The 22738-nt window shown below is 42.4% G+C and overlaps 1 protein-coding gene and 1 long non-coding RNA gene across 4 annotated transcripts in view; both read left to right on the top strand.

Moving 5' to 3' along the window:
* Positions 1-845: 845 nt before the first annotated feature.
* Positions 846-17890, top strand: LOC136008699 (uncharacterized). The gene is made up of 4 exons (XR_010610198.1): positions 846-1320; positions 2572-2672; positions 9726-9823; positions 17316-17890. It is a non-coding gene; the product is annotated as an uncharacterized LOC136008699 (long non-coding RNA).
* Positions 17891-20719: 2829 nt separating this feature from the next.
* CA8 (carbonic anhydrase 8) overlaps positions 20720-22738 on the top strand; it is a 67178-nt gene continuing 65159 nt past the window's right edge. Inside the window, exons 1-2 of one of the 3 annotated variants that reach the window (XM_065668331.1) lie at positions 20720-21222; positions 21527-21718. In XM_065668331.1, the coding sequence (XP_065524403.1) occupies positions 21144-21222; positions 21527-21718 (271 nt within the window). In that variant the 5' untranslated portion in view covers positions 20720-21143. The remainder of the gene's footprint in view (positions 21223-21526; positions 21719-22738) is intronic. The other 2 variants (XM_065668330.1, XM_065668329.1) reach the window with 2 other exon arrangements.

The raw sequence follows: 22738 nt of genomic DNA, 5'->3' as shown, positions 1-22738 counted from the left end.
GGTGGGTGAACATACTCAAATATGCCCTCATAAACACACAATTATTCAACTCAAACAGGTGTTTTCCAGGCAAATAAAGAAACATGTATATTCATATCAATATAGGGAGCCATGGTCTGTCTCCTGCTTCTGAAAATTTGGCTTTTTGTACATGGAAGTAGAAAACAACAGCTGTGAAGGAGGGAATTTGGAGTACAAATGAACACCAGACCCAGCTGTAGATTTGCATTCCCTGACATCTGGTGCTGAGGAGACACTGGGGGATTCTATGACAGCATGAGATTTTATGCATCTGTCCGCTAAATCTAGCATTTCTCTTTGGGGCATTCGCATGGATGAGGTTGATCTCAGAATGATGTTTAAAGCCAGAACAAAATAAAAGCAGAGGATTGTATCTGATTTGGACTCTCAGTTTGTATGCAGAGCTGGCAGGTTGCATGATGCTTGCCTCGAATTGGGATCGCACATCTGTTCTGCAACAATTTGCAAGGTAGCTTCCACAGAACACCAGCATGTTTGTTTTCAGAAGTACTGTGGCTTGGGGTTCCACTGAAGCCTTTTGGCTCATAACATAACAGGATAAGAGTGTATGTGCATGTGTGTATGTGGGGAATTCAATTAAAAGAGAAAGAGCACTAGTTTTAAAAAGGGATTTTCAATACTTAACACAAGTTTATTGGAATATCACAGTAAACACTGATACTCAAGGAAAAGAAGGGTTGTGCCCATATGACACAGTCTTTTGAACTAAAATAATTCTGCCCTTACCTTTGTAATTTTACCTCATTCCAGTACAGCTGATTTTTGAGATGAGAAATTCTTGTGCCTTATGCCAAGACAGTTTGTATCATCATAGTTAACATGCAAAGAGAGGAACAAGAGTTTGAGTACCAAAGATATTATCTTTATACATTGTAAATCCTCATGTGCTCTCTTAGGATTATCACTGTGTATTGCTGAACACTATACATTGTAAAACATCATTGCCAAATGAGATCAGATCACCAATTCAGGTAATTTTATTTTAACCTGCACAGTAACAACGTCATTTTAAAGAAGGGAGCTACTTAATTTGATTTTAACTGAATTCTTCTTTCTATGCCACCAGGATGAACAGAGACACATGAAAGCATGTAACCTCTCTTCCTCGTAACCCTGGATAATCAAGGGTGGGTGTAGGCTGAGGCCGGATGAGATGCTGTGAAGTCTGTGGCTGTGACCTTTCCACCTCAGACATCTGAGAGCACACACTGTGCAGCAGGCAGTGCTCATGAAGACTGCCCTTGCCTGATGAACTCATGCTTCACAGTCCCTGCTATGGTATGTTGCATAATCCAGGATGATGTAAAAATGATTGGCAGTGCAGAAGATGAAATAACCTTTCCTCCTTCCTTCCTCTTCCTCTCAGGCTCCTTGAATTGCTTTTGGTTTAGGATGACCTTTTTCCAAGTGATTCCTTCACCAAGAGGAATGCAAAGAGCCTTTTACAGCTGCTAGTTGTAGACTACGTATCTGGGCTCCTGAGATATCCACCAACTGGACCGTTTTTATGGTGTTGGCCAGTCCCTATTATCTGCATACACTAATCAGATTTTAGCCATTTTCAGATACAGTGATTTAACAAGGTTTTGTGTTAGATTTTTTTTTTAAATTAAAATTGCTATCACGCTTTTGACATGAATACATGGAGAAGTACCCCGAATGGCTTTGGCCGCCAGTTGTCTCTTTGCAAAGTCATCTTTGTGCTACACCTGGTGGCAAATGTCTCTGTAATACGGATCCCAAGTCCTTTGATTACAAATTATTAGCCCAGGAAGGATAAAAAGCAACTAAAGCTCTTAAATGTAACTTATTAGTGACAGCTATAAATGTACATATTACTTACTAGTACATATTACTTTAGCAGGAAGACACAGGTGGAATTTTAGCAGAAGGAAGCAGGCTTGGTTGACAACTTGTGGCTGAAAAGTGGTAAAACCCAATATAATGAAAAATTCTCTGTTGGTTATAAATCAGGCATGGGAGAAACATGCTCCCTTGAGATGAACTGCCAAGTTTTTGCCCTGGATATAGATGCAGTTTCTTAAGGACAGAATGTATTTACAGCTTGTAACATAGCTAGTATTATTAATAATGCCTCTCAACAAGGAAATAATAGATATTTTTGTTTATATTAGAAAGTGTTGGTATGTCTGTGTGTTGTGTGTGTGTAGCCATGCACGTGAACGTAGCCCTTGCATGTAACACACAAGCTGAATGTAACCATGGTAGGTGGTATTCAAGTCATGTAATTATTTAAGTCCAGGCTCACACCAACATGCAAGCCACAGGGAGTGCACCCATCAACCTTTCTAAAACTGGAGCAGTAGATTACAACACTGACATGCCTAAGCAAGGGACCGACACGAACCTTGTGCTAGATTTAAATCATTCCACGCAGTCTGTTTTGAATTTCCAAATGTGCTGTATTGTTCTAATGAGTTAATTCCTTTGGTGTCCGCTTCCTCCTGTCAGCTGCTTTTGAAAAATAAATCATGCACTGTTATCTAGCCTTGTCCATCCTGTTAACAGTTTAGGAAATGCAGCTAAGGATTATCTGGAGTTTTCTATGGCAGAGGTTGACCTGCACCAATGGGCCAATGATCAATCACATCTGGAACGAGTTACAAACTGTAAGCTGCTTATTCATTTTATTTACTGTCTGCAGGGTACTATTTAAAAATGTTTTCCACCATTCATGCAGAGGGTTAAAAACAAAAGTGTGATCTCAAGAATCTTCTAAAAAATGTCCATTTTGGTGCATAAATGTAATCCGTCCAACAAACGTGGATATACCAATATGCTACAAATCCCACATTTACCAGCAGCACATTAGAAGTCTTCTCTACTCCCTTCGAGTTTGTTTGTAGCAATTAAATTGACAATACCACGATGATTTGCATGTGTTTTCACAGTGCTGGTGCTAGGGTAGGTGTGGAGGAGGGATGGATGTAGTGCTTCCACCCCACAGCGTCTGCCAGCGCTGAACTCACGAAAGAGCATTGTCCAGAAGGAGCCTGGGTTACCCAGGTTACACTGCCCTTGCTCGGCTCCACAGCCCAGACTTCACCTTCAATTTGCCAAGACCTGTCCCCTGCTTCCCAATATGATGTTAAAGATGGCAGTACCTGTATCCTCTAATTCACACTGGTGAGAGGCACTGCTGTTCACTGGTCCTGCCTGAGTTCAGGAAACAGAGCTAGCTTGGGTGCCTCCGATTCCTGCTTATGAGCTGGAAAACCTCCCATGAGCAACAGCTCCTGTCTATTGATCTATTACCTGGCAGCAGTAGCCTTCCTGGCTCTTTCCAATCTCTCCATCACTTCCAGAAACTCCTATTTTTTTCTTTATACATCTTCCTCAGTTTCCTATCAAGAATCCCAAATCTGCTATCCTGTGGTTATTCCAGCAACTAATTTTTAGAGAAGCCTCGATGTTTTTGATTCCTGTTGTTCTGGTTGTGTTGCCTGTGTCAGCTGTTTGCACCACGCTGTGTGCTAACCCCTCTGTGGCACACAGTATGGTGTTAATCGTGCCCATACTCTCCCTTCTCTCTAACCACAATTAGATCATCTCAAAATATCTGTACTGCTCAGAAGCTCTAGATCTGACGTGAGGGTTCATAGATTAATTTAGCACAACTAGTTTACCTTGGGATTTAAACAAGCTACCAATTTAACAGCCCTGAATCTTTCTGGCTGTCCCTGTGCTGAAGTCCTATGCTTCCCATAGGATTTGCGGGAATAAAGAGTATAAAAAAAGAAAAAGCAGCATGAAATTCTTAGCCTTTCAGCCCTTCATTTCCCTGTGACTTTCAGACAGTTCTGACTTGCACGCTGGAGAGATTCAGAGTTATTTTCTTTAATGAGAAACAGATTGGATGCCCAGGTTTTCACTGATCTCAGTGCAGCGGAAGTTCACCTCTCTGAAGAGTCCCCAAAGAGTCTAACGCACAGTGCCAGGCATAGTCAGGACCTTGTACTTGAGTCTGCTTTCTCCTGCATACCTCAGCAGGTGGTGGAAAGACCTCTTCATTTTTCCTTGTTATGCTTTTAAGTGTTGCAAATGGTTTTGACCCTACTTTAACTTAAACCACAGAAGTGGAGCCCTGAGATGCCCTTTAATCCTGAACTGAGAGCTGAGTGGGAGGACGGGCTGCTTACATGAGAGTGGGGAAATCCGTTCTCCGAGAAGGAATTCTCCACAGCCACATGTGGCATTGCCTGAACACACTCCTCAGCAGCTCTGCGGTAACACACAAGCCCGAGCTGGGCCAAACAACTTGCACCCTGAGCACATCTGAATTTCCACTTTTCCAAAGTGTTCTGCAGTGAGTGTAAAAACCGCTTCCTTAGAGGTGCTGCTGACTCTCGGATGGCCCCGTGTGCCTTGGGTGGGCTGCATGTGCTGGTGTCCACGGGTAGCTCATGTTTTCCTTGGTGTTGAAGAGCTGCAGCTGCACAACTGCAAGTTACTCCAGGGGGAAATGGGCCACAGTTTGATTGTTGTAAATAGCCTCCCAAACCCAAGACTTATGAAAGAAACTGTTGTCAATGCTTTTCCTTTAATTCTATCCTTAATTTTACAACTTAGTTAAGTTTTAACAAAAGCAGCAAAATGTCCTCTGTTCTCTGTTACATAAACTGGTGCAGTCCCACTGAAGTCTGTGCAATTGCATCCAATACACTGCCAGAGAAATGGGCCCATGAAAGGAAGTGAAGCCTTGATAAAGCTCTACTTTCAACATGAACATTCATTTTCCTTATTGCCTGTACCGAAGATCATTTTCTCTAGTCAGAACTCCAACTGTAATTTTTACTATCAAGAATATTGCTTTTAAATAGAAAAATAAAAAGTAAACTATGATAATTTTCAATAAGTATACCACTATAGCCTTAATTTTCAAAGAAAAACATTGCCAAACTCAATTTCAGATAACATTCTATTATGTGCAAACCACTGTTGATATAATAACTTCTATTTTAGGTTGCTAGCAAAAAGAAGAACAATGTGACCCATTTAAAAACTGGCTCACAGAAAAATACTAGCAAGCCATTTGCCATTTATATTTAATTTTGCTGATAAACACCATTTGATAGAAACATTTATTTGGTACAAAACTAACAGTAGCATAGGACATTTTACCATGACATACGCCCTTTGCAATGGTACTGAGGAATGGACTTTCAGTTTATTGCCAATTGTTTGGAAAAGCAATGAAAAAGGGAAAATGCTCACCTTTGAATTCATCAGTGATGGAGCCTGCATTCCTTGAAATCTCCAATTAATGAACAAATCACACTTATGCAACTGGGGTGCTGCAATGGCTGGATACAATGGGAAGGACAGGATGGGACAGTGAAGAGAGGAGGTTGCCATATATTTGAGAGAGAAGTAGGGATGCATGGAGCTCTGCCGTGAGCCAACTGAGAGCTTATGGGGAGCAGGGGAGGCTCCTGAGGACTGGAAGAAAGCAAATGTCACTCCTTTCTTCAAGAAGGAACTACAGGCTGGTCAGCCTCACCTCATTCCCTGGGGAAGGAATGGAACAAGTAATCATGGATACCATTGCAAACACATGAAGTACAAGAGGTGATGAGGAGTGTCAGCATAGATCTAGGAAGGACAAGTCATTCTTGACCAACCTGGTAGCCTTCTAATACAAAGTGACTAGTCTGGTGCAGGAGGGGAGAGCAGTGGATATTGTTTATCTAGAATTTAGCAAGGTTTTTGGTACTGTTTGCCACAACATCCTCACTGGCAAATTGATGAAGTACAGGTTAGATGAGAGGACAGTGAGTTGGGCTGAAAACTGCCTCAGCTGTGGGGCTGAAAGGACTGTGATCAGCAACACAATGTCCATTTGGAGACTGCTCATCAGAGGTGTACAGTGGGGATTGATACAGGGGCCAGCATGCTCTAACATCTTCATAAATTACCTGGACAGTGGGACAGAGTGCACCCTCGGCAGATTTGCAGATGATACAAAACTGGGAGGAGTGGCTACTTCACCAAATATGGCTGGAGAAATGGGCTGACAGCAACCTCACGAAGTTCAAAAAAGTGAAATCCCAAGTCATGGCACTAGAAGGGAACAGCTCCAGGTACAGTGGAAGCTGTGGGGTCAACCAGCTGGAAAGCAGCTTTAATAAAAATGATTGTTCACAAAGCTGAACATGCGCCAGGATGCTGTGTCTTGTTCTGGGCTCCCCAGTCCAAGAGAGCTGTAGAGCTACCGGAGAAAGTCCAACACAGGGCCATGAAGATGATTCAGGGATTGGAGCACCTCTCCTGTAAGAAAAGTCTGAGAGAGCTGGGACTGCTCAGCCTGAAGAAGATCAGGTTCAGGGGGATGTCATCAACGTGTACAAATACCTAATGGAGGTGAGTAAAGAAGATGGAGCCACGTTCTTTTCTGTGGTGTGCAATGACAGGACCAGAGACAATGGGGCAAATGAGATACAGGAAATGACACTTAAACATAAGAAAAGATGTTTCTTACTCCGGCGGTGAAACACTGGCACAGGTTGCCCAGAGAGGTGGTGGAGTCTGCATCCTTGGAGATATTTAAAACCCAACGGGGAACTGCCTTGAGCAACCTCCTTTAGCTGACCCTGCATTTGGAAAAGATGATCTCTAGAGCTGCCTTCCAACCTCAGCCATCCTGTGAAATCATTGTTTATATAATAAAACAAGAAGTGCTGTCTCTATAAGAAGCTCCATGTTATCGACATGGATTCAATTGTGCTTTTTTTTGTTGTTAGTAAGTTCTATTAGAAAGAATTAACATATCAACCTGCGGGGTGTAGGTGCACACAGGATCCTGACATCCAGAGAGACAGCAGGGACCTTTGGATACCTGATTCTTGTGTGGATGGGGGAATGCTTTGCTGCTCCTCACCAGCTGCAGTCCATAGAGGCTGGGCTGTCCCATCCCCAGGTAAGGAGCACAGTGAGCATCACGACCTTGGTCCATCCACTATGCTGGAGAGGAGGAGTGAGCTGCTGGTGGGGAGCAGCTGACTGTGCTGGCACAGTGGCAGCTGGGAAGCCCTTCTCTCAAGGACAGCCTGCATCCTACTTTCCAGACCTTTCGTGCTGATCCTGCAAAGCACAAAGGGAATAGAGCAGGGCTGGGAATAAGTGTGAAAAAATATCTCCCCCGTCCTCTTAGGTTCTGAACAGAAGGAATATGTAACAGCGTGACTTTTGCACCAATTCCACACAGATAAAAATGCTTCTGAAAGCAGTTTTTTGGTTGTTCAGGAAAACTCATTTTCTTCCCAGGTTTGAATTAGACAGGGTCATTTTATTTTTTCCTGCAGCTCCCTATTAATGTGATGGTTATTATCATCAATGAATTATTTTGAACACCAAGCATATGGAACAAACTATACTTTTTTTACCTCTTTTTTTTTAACATCATCCTTTTAATAGTAAGTTTTGGCCTGCATTTTTTAATAATTGAGGAACCACCGCTTACTCTATTTAGGATTAATGCATTCATGAGTCTTATTTTCAGTGGCTGTGAGGGAAAAAACCCCAGCATTTTAAAGCAAATCTAGGTAGTTGATATCTTCTCTAATGCATTTTTAATGTCTGAGCCATGGCAGGGACCAGAAAAGCATTCTGTGCTCTGTAATATCTTTTGACAACAAAAATAATTTAAAGAACGTAAGATAAAAACGGAATATATGGAAGAGGGAAAGGTACAGCCATGCCATCAGTCTCCAGTTAGCTAATTTTATCGGTATTTCCAGCATACGATAAATGAATATGGTAATTGGTGGGGGGATGAGCATGTTGTGATATTAATAAGAATGTAATTCCATAAGAAACTGTCTTGTGATTTATAGCTAATAACGTTACTGAAATGAGGCTAATGAAGGCAATCAATCCTATATAATATTTTTTGGTAAATCTGATTCTCAAAGCATTTCTGATAGAAAAAGGGCAGATTTGTCCCAGCAATCCCTGCTGACATGAGAAGTCCCACTGAAATCAGTCAGCAAGCAGTCTGGGGAGTAGATAAAGCTCTGTGGATGCACTTTTGTTCTGCCTTGCTTCTGTAGTTACTCTCTCAAGACAAAGTCCTTAGAGCCACGTTTTCTGTAAGAAAACTGCTACAGTGGATCTGGAGTGCAGTTACAGATCTTACCGGTGTACTAATAAACCCCAGCTGCTATCAAAGTTACCTGAGGTCTTGCTGACATGGGTACTGATTGCTAAAGCTTTTGTTGTGCTCTCCAAGTCTTCGCAGACCTGTGGGTGTTTGTGCAATTAGCTGGTCTGCACTGCATCCCACACTGCTGGGTTTCACTGGTATTAGTGCTGGAGTAAACTAAGTTAAGACAGGCTTCATAGTACTTTCCTATTCTGTAGGAACACAATGGACTGGAATTTATCTCCACTTCTTACTGTCATCTTTTCCCAGTCCAGCCTACCGTCATCTAAGTAACCAAAATCCAGCTTCAGTGAGATTTGGCAGATCCCTGAAAACCTCAAGATGGACACTTTTTCCCTTTTTTGTTTTCCTTGCCTGTTTTATTACCTATTTGCCTGGGAAGGGACAATGTTATTTAGAATATGTATCTTCATAGCATTTGGAAGAGCACCTATTTCTTCAGAGAAACGGACATTTAAGAAATACTGGAAGTACTTTTACTTTGCTTTGCTTCATGCACAGAGCTCACAGTTCTCCTAATGAAGGAATGTCTATAATGAAATTACTGATCTTGTGAATAATTCTGTGGATGTTAATGTGCATACCCCCATTCTTTCTTGGTAGACTGTGAAGAGAAGCTCCCCTACATATTTAGCTCCTCAAGCCCAACACCTTCCTCTCGGGGATTCTGGAAATGGGCATTCTAGCAGAAGTCGTTGTCTCTGGCACCAAGCACATTCAAGTCAATGGCAACGACCTTTTGATGTTAGTGAGGCAGGATAAGATCTTTTGAAAACCAGCCAGTGCTCACATTGTATCTCAAGAACCTCGTATCTGATTTAACACTTTATACATCCACCTCAACCAAATACACGAATAGGGACAGATACGGTACAGCAAAGGAGTTATGACAGTGAACAAAACGATGTGACTATAAAATCGGATTAAAGGTATGGTGCAATGAACAAGATCATACCATTTTCCTGGATCTCTGTTCCAAGCAGCTGCTGAGTGTAGCAGCATGAAGCACAGGAGGTTGTGGGCAAAATGTATTTGAAGTATCAGATGTTAGGAATAGCTGAGCTTTTATCTCAGCTTGGTTAAACAGTCTGAGATATGACAGACTGGAGAAACAACAGCAAACAAGGGAATGGCTACTGGTTTCAAAAGAACAACTGTTGATTATGTTTTGTCAGAAAACAAAAGATTTTAGCTAGAATCCTGACTGATTGTTTCTGTTTGAGGTTACTTATGAAAACCACTTACCACAGAGCAGATTAAATCCTAGCACTGTTATGTTGTCATCACTATAAATTCATTAATGTTTCAGTAACTGTTCTAATACCATTAGACTGCCCCACATCACATGTGTTGTGTCTGTGAATGCTCCCTTTGTCTCCCTGCTTAGAATGGAAGGTGAAAGGCACTGGAATTGAACTGATTTTTCAAGCCAAGAATCTTTGCAATCATAAATAAAGTAAGTCCCTTCAGCTTAACATTCATTGCCGCCTTTTTCTTTCAGAAACAGATGTCAGCACAAGGAGAAAGCAGGTACAGAGCACCTCTTTCAGCTGCTTTTGAAGGAAAACAGGAAGTGAATAAGTCGCAGGGAGATGTGTTGTATGTATCCTTAGAAAAGCATTTATAATTTCTTGGTACATTTCTGCTAATGAGGGTGTGAGATGCCAGCTCCCTGGAAGTTACAGCAGGCATTGCTGCACTCTCACCAACTCTGATGGATGTGTTTTGCATGGGAATATAATTTAAACATGAGAATGTGAGGAATGATTTATTAAATTACCAGAGAAACTACTTAGGAAACAAAGCCTAATACCAGATAAAATGTCTGCCTCAGTTGAGTGCTATTAGAACTACCAAAGTTCTTATAAACTGGAAACCCCAAATGGATGCTGTCTGTACACTGCAGCACTGTCTGAATCTCTGTATAAATACCCTAAAGTAGTTGTAAAATATTATCATTTCTGACAAAGTGTCCTAACTCCTGAACGTAATGAAGGCTGCAATCTTCTTGATGCCAATCAAATTACTGCTGTTAAAGTGAACAACAATATAATCTGGGAGCATGTTATGTTTGGGGGTGTAGTGAGAATGTGAATACTGCCATTTTCCCCCCAGGCAATCCAACTGTCACACAAAGCATTGCCATTTTAGAATGGGGGAAGATCAGACCCAATATGATCCATAGTCTCTACAAGATGTTAGGTTGAGGTGAGTAGAAAGGAATGAACAGTGCCATAGCCTCTCTCCCCTTTCTTTCTACATCTATCAAGCAAAGCTTGTTTGATGTGGGTGGAAACAGCTATTCTTTGTAAAGAGCTGGCACAATTTGCCCTCATTAGCAGAGCATGTCCACTTTAATTTGCCAGTCTTGTAGCACCTCATTTTAAACACCATGCTGCAGGGGTTTTGTAGAGTGTTAGGGATTTTAACTATGAAAGAAGTTTTTCTTGTAAACTCCTGCAGCTTCCTGGCCTTGATGCACTGCATTGCCTGGCATAGGTTTCACTTTCCCCAGGACACTGAAAAAGCACTAACCCTCTTGTCACAGGACAATTTGCTTCCATGCCCTACACTAGCAAAGAAGCTCTGCGATAAACAAGCTTTTAATTTTGTATTTCCGCACACTTTTAGTTTGTAATTTGCAACTTGACAAAGCTGTGTGTCAGTGACTGTGCCAAAGGCTCAGCCCCGATCAGAGACACTAAAAGAAGTGTGAGGGTAGAGGATAAAGCGCTCACTGGAAGCTAACAGAAGAATTGTACTTCTAGAAGCTTTGTAGATGCTTTCATTTAGTGCCATCAGTCTTATTGCTGCAGGCCTTCTACTTACTGCTAATGTAGACAGTCCAGGAAAAGTCCCAAGAACCTACAAATGATGCCTTTCAACCCAAAAAGTATCTTCTGCCTCCCTGAGTTCCAAGAAGGGGTCTGCCAAAGTGAGAAACGTGCAGGGACTCACGAGGAGCAAACCCTTTCATATGACAAGGTCTCTCTGGAATGAATTGTGGCTTAATCAAAGTATATATGTAGCCAAATCTCATGGAGCATCAGATTTTCAGCAAAAAGCCCTGCTGGCTCCTTCAGTGTGATGCCAGCCCAAGCGTGCCAGGTAGAATAGCTGGAGCTGGGCCATCTTCTTGCATGAGGGGAATACGTGGTGCTTGAATGACAGCTTTTCAGTGCCAAAATGAGACTTTAAGTGCTAAGCAGGAGTAATAATAATAGAATGAAGCAGAGTTTCAGTTCACTATGAGAAATACTGACCCACAGCTGGGAGCCAAACCCAAGCAATTTCAGAGGAAGTGCTCACAGGCAGTTGAGCAGTTTGGGAAGCAGCACAGCAACATAGATAGCAGAGGACTGTTTCTGCTTACCTGACAGTTGTCTTATTCCCCGAAACCTTTACAATAATCCCTAAGTACTGCACTGTCTCCTGGAGCTCTTCCTCTGCCTGTTTTCCAGATGAAGAGAGGCTGAGCTTATCTGCTTTGCTAATGCAGATACAACAGAGCACACTATGCTACTGACTCCCTTCCTGTGGAACAAACATTAGGAAGCAGCTGAAGAGATATTTAAGACTCCCATGTTTCAGTGTAAACCAGAAAATGCCTGTTCTCAAGACTCTTAAACAGGAGGGTGGAGATTGTGAAATACAAAATCTATAGGAAAAAAAAACCCACAAAAAAAGTCATCAAAGTCATCTTTTCAGTGAAGAAGTCTTCTCTGATGCCTTCTTTCCCTACTTCTTTAAATAAATCTGCTGTATATGGATATGTTGTGAGACACTGATAAAATATTACAGCCACTGGCTAACTTACTGCATGGTGATCTGGGGCACTTGGGGCAAAGATTTCATATTCGGTCTGTGAAAGGGTTTTTATTTTTAATGGCAGCTGTTTGAAGTTGTTCAGTGGCTTGGAAGCTTACCAGTCCCTTTGCACTTCTGAGTCTGAATATTTCTGTGCCCATGTAAAATCTCAGGTTTAGAGACTGTGGGTACAAAGCTAAACTCCTTTAGTGATTCTTTTTACAACACGCCTAATCTAAGGCAGGTATTACTACATTATTGTTGATGATATTATCACCCTGGAAGAATACTAACTCGAGAAATCAGTGTTCCATGTTCCTACCCCAAACATTTTAATTTGTAATTAATTTTTTTAAAATTTAAAGTTTAAAGATGCAATCAGTTCCATCTTCCTAGTTATATACACTGAAGCATGATTAATGAATGGTAAAATCGAAATCCAAATGGAGACATCTCCTGTTCCTACGTTTCAATTGAATAATTTTGAATTGCAAAAGGATGTGAGCTGAGTCCTTCTAGCAGCATTACAGTCTTATCTTACACTGCCCTCTATGATTTAATGCCTGGTCTCCCTGTAAATACTTGCTCCTTCCTAATTATCTGCAGCTGACCACTGGACTTCGAAACTGCAAACTGCTTCCTATATCTTTTGCTTCCTGCTGTATACACTTTGAAATCATATAGTTTGTTTTCTATTGCTAAGATTACAAGTGACATGACTTAAGAGGGAAAACGCAGAAAAAAATGGAATGAAAATAGGGAGCTCTTTAATGGCTATAAAATGTGACAAAAAGTGTCACAAACCTGCAACTGAAAAAGAAAGAGCAGCTGTACTTAAAATCTAGTGCTGATTCAGGGTGAATAGAAAAAGTAATTGCAGATTAAACTTGTAATATGTGGATAAAGGAGTAAACAAACATTGATATGAAGTAGAAATTTTGGACTATAAAAATATTGATGAACACTTCAGGGAAAAATCATTAACTGGGTTTCCCACAAATAAGTAACAACTTTTAAACTACACGAGTAATAAAGAAACCCACTGTCAATTACTGGCCATGACTGTGCATTTGCTAATGATGATAAAGAAAAAAATATTAATAAATATTTTGAGGTTTCCATGTTTGGAGAGGAGTCTCATCTGCTTACATCATTTCTGGGTAAAGCATTTGGCAGTTTATTAATATATAAACGCCATTGCACAATATCACAAAACTTAGAATTTTAAAATCTGTTTTATACCTATGTACTCACACCCTTGAGTTCTATGAGAATTGGCTGAACAGATCTTCAGTCTCTTCTGTAAATTTTTAACAGAAAATCCAGGATTTAAAGATCTTTAACATTATGTAAATATTAAAGAAAAAAAAGAGAGAAAGGAGATGATCTAGGTAATTGCATCTGGTTAGCCTGAAAACAGTTCCAGGAAAAATACTGATATGGGATTACAGTCATAAAAGCTTGATGGAGAGGAATATAATTAATGCTAGTGTCAATAGTTTTACTGAAAGTATATCTTGTCAAACAAACATATATAATTAGATTACAGATTTTTATGAGGCAGACGATTTACTGATGTACAAATTCTGGTTAAAATTGAACACTAGAACTCACTGAAATGAATGGCATTTGAAGTCAACTAAATGTAAGACGATAATGCAGGCTGTGTCCACATTCTGTAGACTGGCTCCTGGATACCCTGACTCAGAAAGAAGATTTAATGTTTGTACTAAACCACAGCAGAACAAGAGCCCCAATGTCTGATTCAGTAGCAAAAAAAGACTAACGGGAATTGTCTGTGTGCAGATAAAAAAGAAATGAGTGAGAACACAGAGGTGAAAATGAGCTACACAGCTGGTGTCTGTATTTTGAATGTGGAAAATGGAAAAATGTGCAGAAAAAAGCTAAAAACAAGATAACCTGGTCTTTACCCTCTAGTAAGCGTTAATGAGCTTCTCTTCTTTAGACCACAGAGATGACCAGACTAAAGTGAGTGATTACATTAGAGAGAAAAGACAAAACAATAAAGGCTCCTGTGTCATGGCAAACAGGCATAATGTGAACCAGTGGCTGGAAGTTAAAGCCAGATAAATTCAAATTAGAATTGGGAACCCATTAGTTAACACTGAAGGGGATTAACCACTGGAACAAACTGTCAAAATAATGATCCTTCATTTCTTGATGCCTTCAGGTCATGCATTTCTGGAAAATGAGCTGTGGAGAAACACAAGTTTTTATTTATTGACAGTGAAATAATTAACACATGAGTAAAATCATAGAATAGTTAGGCTTGGAAAGTACCTTAAGATCATCTAGTTCCAACCCCCCCGCCATGGGTAGGGACGCCTCACACTAGACCATGTTGCCTGAGGCTCTGTCCAACATCTACCACTTCTTCGGGCAACCTATTCCAGTGCCTCATCACCCTTACAGGAAAGAACTTCCTCCTTATATCCAATCTAAACTTCCCCTGTTTAAGTTTTAACCCATTATCCCTTGTCCTGTCACTACAGTCCCTAATGAAGAGTCCCTCCCCAGCATCCTTATAGGCCCACTTCAAGTACTGGAAGGCTGCTATGAGGTCTCCACGCAGCCTTCTCTTCTCCAGGCTGAACAGCCCCAACTTCCTCAGCCTATCTTCATACGGGAGGTGCTCCAGTCCCCTGATCATCCTCGTGGCCCTCCTCTGGACTTGTTCCAACAGTTCCATGTCCTTTCTATGTTGAGGAGACCAGAACTGCACACAATACTCCAGGTGAGGTCTCACAAGAGCAGAGTGAGGGGCAGGATCACCTCTTTCGACCTACTGGTCACGCTCCTTTTGATGCAGCCCAGGATATGGTTGGCTTTCTGGGCTGCGAGCGCACACTGAAGCCAGCTCATGTTCATTTTCTCATTGACCAACACCCCCAGGTCTTTCTTCACAGGAGTAACTGTGTGAAATATAATAGCTTGTGGTATAGGAAGCCAGACTGCACTCTGAACGTGTGATTTTATAGCTTTATGAGCACGGGGCACGTGAGCGCTTGGTGGATGTTTACATACTGATAAGGAAAACTTAGTAGAATGAATAAAGAACTGGCTGTCCTTTCACCACCATTTTACAGACTCAAATGTGTTGTTATTCCCTTGCCACTGATCTGTGCTTCCCATTTATCAAGAGCTTCCCAGATGAAAAGCCAACACCTGCTTGTGGTCTTCTAGCGAAAAACTGCTGAGGCTCATTATTTAGCTCATTCTCACCTTTTATGTTAAACAGTAGAAGACATTACGTCTTTCCCAGTTTCAGTGCTTCTTTCTTAAGCATTTAATTTGCAAGAAGTGGATTTAACATCTATCAGTTCCACTGACAGCCACTTAATTTCAACAGGTATTACATGAAACTCAATCCTTCAAATGTTAAAGATCTGAAATTATTACGGCTAGGTAAATAAATATCATCTCCTTATTGCAGATTTTTCTCTGAGCTTCCCATCTTCTTCCTTGAATTTGGGTCTGGGTGTATCTTTAGTTCTGCTTCCTGCCTAAAAAATTAAAGAAATATTTACATAGGATTTTTGCCATGTCAGGGCTCTTGATTATCACTTGCATTCTGTGTTTCAGAGACAACCTATTTCATCCTTTATCTCTCTTTTCCTTTTAGCTTACTAGGGGAAAAGAATGTCACTTCCCTTCTACTCTTCTATTGTCTGCAGGATTTCACTTTACTTTTGTACTTACTTTACTTCATCAGCAATTCCTGTTGCCTTTGCTACTTTTTTATAGTTCTTCAGAGATTTTTTTCCCAGTGCTAGTACTTGTTAAGGCAAAGAAAAGCTCCAGGAGACTACACAAGATTATTCTTCAATTTTCACTGGACTATTCTCTATTTTTTTAGTGTGCCCTTAGTTACACTGCATTTTTTATTAATGAACCACTTCCCTTTTGACTGTGGTATTTTTGTCCTTAGACATGGCTTTCCATTTCTTGGGTTTTCTTTAAAGAACTTCAAGCTATCCTGTTGTAGTGTCCTCTAGCTGTATGTGTGAATTCTTGTGGGCACCCATAATAGTGCTGGTTTACATACTTGAACACTGGAAGAATACATGCCAATATGCCCATCAGCTTAGAAATGTTAGCATGGTCCCCCTTTTTTTCCCCTTCATCTCTTGTGCACTCTTACAGATGCAATTTTGCACTTAAGAGTTCTGTATCTACTGTAGAAAAACTTGTGCTCACACTTTCAGATCAATGTGTCGATCTTTTAATTCCTCCCCCAAATATATATATTGTAAAGTGAAGCATGTGAAGTGTGAACCTGCTCTCCTATTTGTGCAAGAAGCACAAATTTACACTTGCAGACCATAAACCACACAAGGCCACTGAAACCACCGTTTAGTATGGATGTAAAGGGAAATTGGGATCCAGCTGACATATTTTGCAGTGTTTGCAGGATGGCATTTACCAATGTAAACCTCACTTGCAAACATACGGCCCTCTTAACTGTAAATGGTTTCTCTCTACTATAAATGGCCCCTTTACTGAAACTGGTCTCTCTTTACCATCTCATTTTGGACTATTTATACTCTCAACCATGCATTTCCTTTTTGTAACACATTACTTCAGCTGCAGAAAAAAAAAAAGATAGGCAAATAATGTTATTCCAGGAATACTGGAATATTATTCCTTGTAAAGAACTAGTTCATTTTAAAATGTGCAGAAAGATTCTCAATTTTGTTACTTAGAAGCTTGTGTTTTAATGGCCTAATTCAGAAACTTCCTGCTTACACTTCTAAATCTGGAAAAGAATCAAACTTATTTGAGAGAGTAACCTGCCAAGAAATAAAGACAGAAACTGGACCACGTGCGAGATGATTGCTGGCCAACCTTAGTCCAACACAGGAAGCAAAATAGAAAGCCCTCTTCGCTGGGAAAGCTAGATGCTCCTGATCCTTTCAGTTGCCTATGTTGCTATATGGACATTGCCTTTTCTTCCAGGACACCTTGGCAAGACCTTAGATCTGGTTTAGAGAAGCATAAATGGATTCTAAATTGCCCCAAATAGAATACTCTAATACCCCACAGATTATTTCTCTCCTTTTCATAATAAGTCCTGCATGCCTTTAACTACTCTGTGCTAGCAGGAAGGTAATCAAGTGAGTAAGAAAGAAAATACGATCATCTCACAGTCTGCATTTCTCATCCCTCTAAGAAATAACTCTTAGTTCTGTGGCCTGCAAAGAGTCCTGCAGGTCAAAACGTATAGTTTGTAATTCTTGTAATCCTTCTTTTCTTTTTCCTACAGATATCTTAGCAACCTGTACAGTTGCCTGCATTGGAATCTTCCTTCCAGATTGGTAAAAGCAATAAATACAGTCATTGAAATGTAACCTCTTAAAAAGAAGTTGCTAGTCATTAATGACAACTTACATATGCAAATTTCAGAGTGTCTGGATGCAGAATTTTGGTTCAGGCCAGTATACACATTTTAAGGTATTTAGGGAAGGTATAATGTCTTTTGAAAAAAAATCAGTAACTGTATCAAAAATATTAATAATTACATCTAGACATAGGAAATACAAGAATAGTTGTTTGCAATCTCACCAGGATTAATATTATACCAAACATGCTTCAAAAAGCCATTTCTCATTTGACAAAAGGGAATATCAGAGTCTCTGCTGCCTCTGAACTACACCTCCTCTGAGTTCAAAGAGGAACTGTTAAACTTTGGATCTGTGCCTGGACTTTTTTTCCTGGTATCATGAAAGGATGTGACTACTAATCCCAATTAAACAAGAAGTCAGCATGTTCCACAGAATTAAAGGCTGAACTGCGATTGAGGAGACAGGTGATCTGCTCCTGCTTTTACTCGTGAGGTGCCATGCCACTTACAAAGGTCATGTTGGCTGGGCTTCTCCTACTTTTCACCCATCAATCTGATAATAGCTTTTTCAGTATAATGATAATTTTTCAGTATTAATTAATGATAATTTTTCAGTATATTGAGCCAAGGTAGCAAACACCACAAGCAATGCATTTTTACAGAATAAAGAGTGTATTTACATGTACTATAGTTATGTATTTAATATCTTTTCATAATAAAGCCAACTACTGGGAGCTCCTACACAAACATAAACTTTAGATGTCTGGTATTAAAGTTGCTAAAGATTGATATAAAGTCAGTTTAAGAGAGAGATGGAACACAGAATGGCTGGCATAAACCATGTGATCCCCCTGAAGACCACACTTAATTAAAGAAGAAAGGACTGTAAAATGGATGTGGATGCCTTGGGACAACTGTATCAGGTAACATAATGCTGCAACAGTGAGTGTTTCTCGGTAACTGCACAGTACATCAGTATGTGTCAAAGGGCAGTGCATAGGGCACTGTCAGTCTACTACACATAGGAAGAAGACCAGCCTGACGCAGTACAACACTTTCAAGAGTACCTACATCATTAAAGGAGACAAAATCCCACTGATCTTAAACAAGCCTTAGATCATGCCACGGTCTCCATCTGATTGTCTCAATCCTTTTACTTGAAGCTGGGTCCATAAATGAATGAGTTGGTTTGTATAGAGATTGGTCAGGTCAATATCCACATTTGCTGTTGGAGTTAAATGTGAGGGCTCTGTCCTGTGCTCCATTTCATTGTGAAGACATACCCTTGAACTCCTTTGTTACTTACACACTTCACCATTAAAGGTGTAGGAATCTTCAGTGGAATATAATCTGCTGATTAGATCATACTATGCCTGACAGAAGCGATGGAAAAAAATAGGATATTTGCACAGAAAACAACTCAGCAGACATATGGGAATAAAGAAATGGCAGCCATTCATCAAGACTTTACCTGCTATGCCTAATTTTGCAGAGAGGTATGGAAAGAATTGAAAGGTTAAAAGGAAGGGCAACAAGTATAAGTAGCTTAGTTCTTCAGTTCAGTAATGAATGGAAGCTATGAAAATTATGGAAAGATGTGAAAAGTATTTATTGCAAAACAGGAACTCGCAGGTCTGATAATGTTGCCCCTCATAAGGATGAAATTCTAGAACAGATGTCCCACAGGAAAGCTACTGCAGGAAAGGACTTAATAGAGGGCATGAATGAAGTACTATGCTTCAAGGAGTACAGGAATGAACCCAGCCTCCTAGGACTGTTGTTTTTCAAAATGTGACACTCTGTTTGAAGATGAAAATTAATTTCCAGTCAGATGGACCAGAATCAGTTATGATTTAGGGGAATGTTTGTTTTTTCCCCATGTGGTTGAGCAATGATTCAAACGGACTGACATTAATAGAAACAACTAGTGTGTATTTAAGAAGCAATTAGAGGACAGAACTTAACCAATAAACCCAGTTTGGTATGGGAGACGGGTATGCATATGCAACATGATATCTCATGTGACTAAAATTCATGTTCAAAAATATGACTTTTCTGTTTGTACTGATGTCAGGTGATCATTATATGAGGAAATATGCCTATTTGCTTTTTTGCCTCAATAAGCTGCACCACTGTTATAGTTTGTTTGGGTAGTGCATATTCCTTTCAGTCATCAGTTGCGAAGATCATAAGTAATGGTCCTGCAGAAGGAAACCTGTTACTGTTCTGATCTTAAAAAAAAACAACCCCGTACATTCTACTTCTTTTGTCCTATTTTCTTTTCACCTTGCACACAGCTCATGAGCCAGTACTCTCCTGTTCCATTAATGATGTTCCAGCTAAGTCCTTCCTCTCCTTCTGTCTCACTTTCACAGTGGTAGTAATTTCTGCTCCCATGTCAACACTACATCTTGTGTATTCTGCAGGAGAAGCTGAAGCCACACTCCTGGACATGGCCTAAATGAAGGGGTCACAGTAAAAACTGTGGAGGCCATAACTCTTCTTCAGAACAGAAGCGACAGAGCTGAACTCCCTCGCTTACTTAGTGGGTCCCTTATCCTCACTGAGGGCCTCCATCCCTCTATAGAAGGGGCAGAGTTCTAAGGCGTGACGAGGAACCTCAGAACTGCAGAATGGCTGAGATTGGAAGGTATGTCTGGAGATCACCTTGTTCAAATCCCCTGCTCACGCAGGGCCACCCAGAGCAAGTTCCCCAGGACCGTGTTTAGGTGAGTGTCTCCTGGTCTGGAGACTCTACCACATCCTGGGGCAACCAGTGCCAGTGCTCAGAGGGAACTTCCCATGTTTCAGCTTGTGCTGTCACTGGGCGCACAGAAAAAGACCTGGCTCCATCCTCTTTACATCTTCCCTTCAGGTATTTGTACACATTGATATGATCCCACTGAACCTGCTCTTCTCCAGGCTGAACAGTCCCAGCTTTCTCAGCCTTTCCTTGCAGGAGAGGTGCTCCAGTCCTTTAACCATCTTCATGGCCTTGTGCTGGACTCTCTCCAGTACCTCTACAGCTCTCTTGTACTGGACAGCCCGGAACTGGACAGAGCACCCCAGGTGTGGCCTCACCAGTGCTGAGCAGAGCGGCAGGATCACCTCTCTCCATCTGCTGTCATCGCTTTGCTTAATGCAGCCCGATACCATTCACCTTCTTTACAGCAAGGGCATGGCTGGCTCATGGTCAATTTAGTGCCCACCAGGTCCCACAGGCCCTTCCCTGCCAAGCTGCTTCCCAGCTGGTGGCTCCCACCCTGTACCTGTGCCTGGGCTGCTCCTCCCTAAGGGCACAGTTTTGTCCTTCCCCTCGCTTGAAGTTGCCCCCACCGGGTGTCCCCGCGGGTACAGCCCGCCCGTGCCCAGCCCGAGGGGCAGCGGGAGCTGCGGAAGTCCTCACCCGGGCGAGGGGAGCAGCCTGCAGGGGAGGCGAGGAAGACGCCGGGCGGACCGGGGAGCAGCGGCCACGGGGGACATCAGCCTGGGCTGCGGCTCCCGCGGCAGCCCGGTGCCCCCTCTACCATCCACCACCTTTACCCCTCGCCTCGCCTCGCCTCACCTCGCCGCGCCGTTGGGACAGCGACCGGCTCCCGGGGCCCGCCCGGCGCTCCTGCCCCGCCACACGACGACAGCCGCCGGCGGGGGGAGGGCCGAGGCACGGCGCGGAGCGGCGGCAGCCCGCCTCGCCCCTCGCACACACACACACGCACACACGCACACAGGGCTGCTGCAGGGCGCCTGCCCATGGCTGACAGGAGCCTGATCGAGGGCGACGAGCCCTTCCAGCGCCGGGAGGAGGCTCCGGAGTGGGGATACGAGGAAGGTGAGGAGCGGGCGGCGGCGGCGCTGCTGGGGACAAACTTTGGCCGTGGCCGCTGAAGGGGAGGAGGAGGTGGCCGTGACAGGACTTGGGTAGCGGAGCAGAGGGAGATCGGCCTCCGGCCGCCCCGAGCGGGGAAACGCCGGCCCGCAGCGGGCGGCGGGCCCGTGGCCGCCGGCGGGAGGGCAGCGCGGGGCGGCGGAGGCGCAGCGCTGGCTCCGGTGGGCAGCAGCGGGGCGGGCGGTAGGGTCCGTCTGTGCCGGAAGCCGCCGGGTGTCCCCGTTAACATCTTTCCCTTGTGCCTCAGGCGTGGAGTGGGGGCTGATTTTTCCCGATGCTAACGGGGAGTACCAGTCGCCTATTAACCTGAACTCGAGAGAAGCTAAATACGACCCCTCGCTCCTGGAAGTGCGCCTGTCACCAAACTACGTAGTATGTCGTGACTGTGAAGTGATCAACGATGGGCATTCGATTCAGATTGCCCTGAAGTCAAAATCAGGTACTGTGAAACACGGCCTTTGCTTTCCCCCTAAAGCTTGGGTTGCCTGCGCTTGTGTCCCGGAGCATGGGAACAGCAACTGCTCCCAGCAGCTCGCTCTCCATGGGCTGTGCTGGTAAGAGTGTTGCTGTTGACTTCAGTAGGAAAAGGAGCAAGCTTTGCAATGGGAGATGCAAGTTTCAGTGCCAAACTCTGGATGATGGTCAGCCAGATTGCTTCAGAGCATGCCTAGAATTTCCTCTTATAGTGGTGTCATCTAACTCACTGGCACTAACAGCTGTCTGCAGTCAGAAGCAGTCCAGACTACTGCTAAGACAGTGTGATGCCAAACTATTGTACAGCTGGAAAAATTTGGCCTTGGTCCGAAGACTGTGCAAGTTAAAAGAACTTTTTCCATCGATGTGAGTGGGTTCTGAGTACTAACTACAGAACTGGGCAGCTTAAGCTAGATACTCCAGTATTGGTGAAGAGCAAGTAGCAAAGCAGTCCTCATTCCTTAAAGGGTGTTTTTTGGCATCATTCATTGAATAAGAATCAGAAGCAAATAATAAAAGAAACAATTTATGCTTAAGTGAAATTGCAGTGTCTCATTGAGATCTTTCATCTGGGTAAACTGTTCTGTGTGAAGGAGACAGCTGTCAAGAAATTAGGGAGAAAAAAAGTCCGTTGTGCTTTCCAGCACTGTGGTAGTTCTTACCATGTGTTTGGAAGAGCATCCAACTTATTCTAACCAATCATAGCTAGTAACAGCCTTCTGGGGGCATTTAAACAGCTGAACATTGTCAAACCATGAGGCATTTGAACTTTTGTTTCCTTTGGAGATCCCAGTAGTCCTTGGAGCTACAGCTGTGCTGAGAGTGAGGGAGTCAGTTCAGTGTTACAATGAATTTTTGAAAAAGGAAGGGTTTGTTATTTTAATGGTGGTGATGCTTTATTTTACGTTTTCCTTTCTATGACAAATTCCATGTATTATTCTGCCACAGAATATTTCTTTCCATAAAATTGTACGCATTTGCAATA

The sequence above is a fragment of the Lathamus discolor genome, chromosome 2 (assembly GCF_037157495.1).
Source record: "Lathamus discolor isolate bLatDis1 chromosome 2, bLatDis1.hap1, whole genome shotgun sequence".
NCBI lineage: Eukaryota > Metazoa > Chordata > Aves > Psittaciformes > Psittacidae > Lathamus > Lathamus discolor.
Note: the sequence above shows the minus strand (reverse complement) of the source record. Positions and strands in the feature narration are given on the sequence as shown.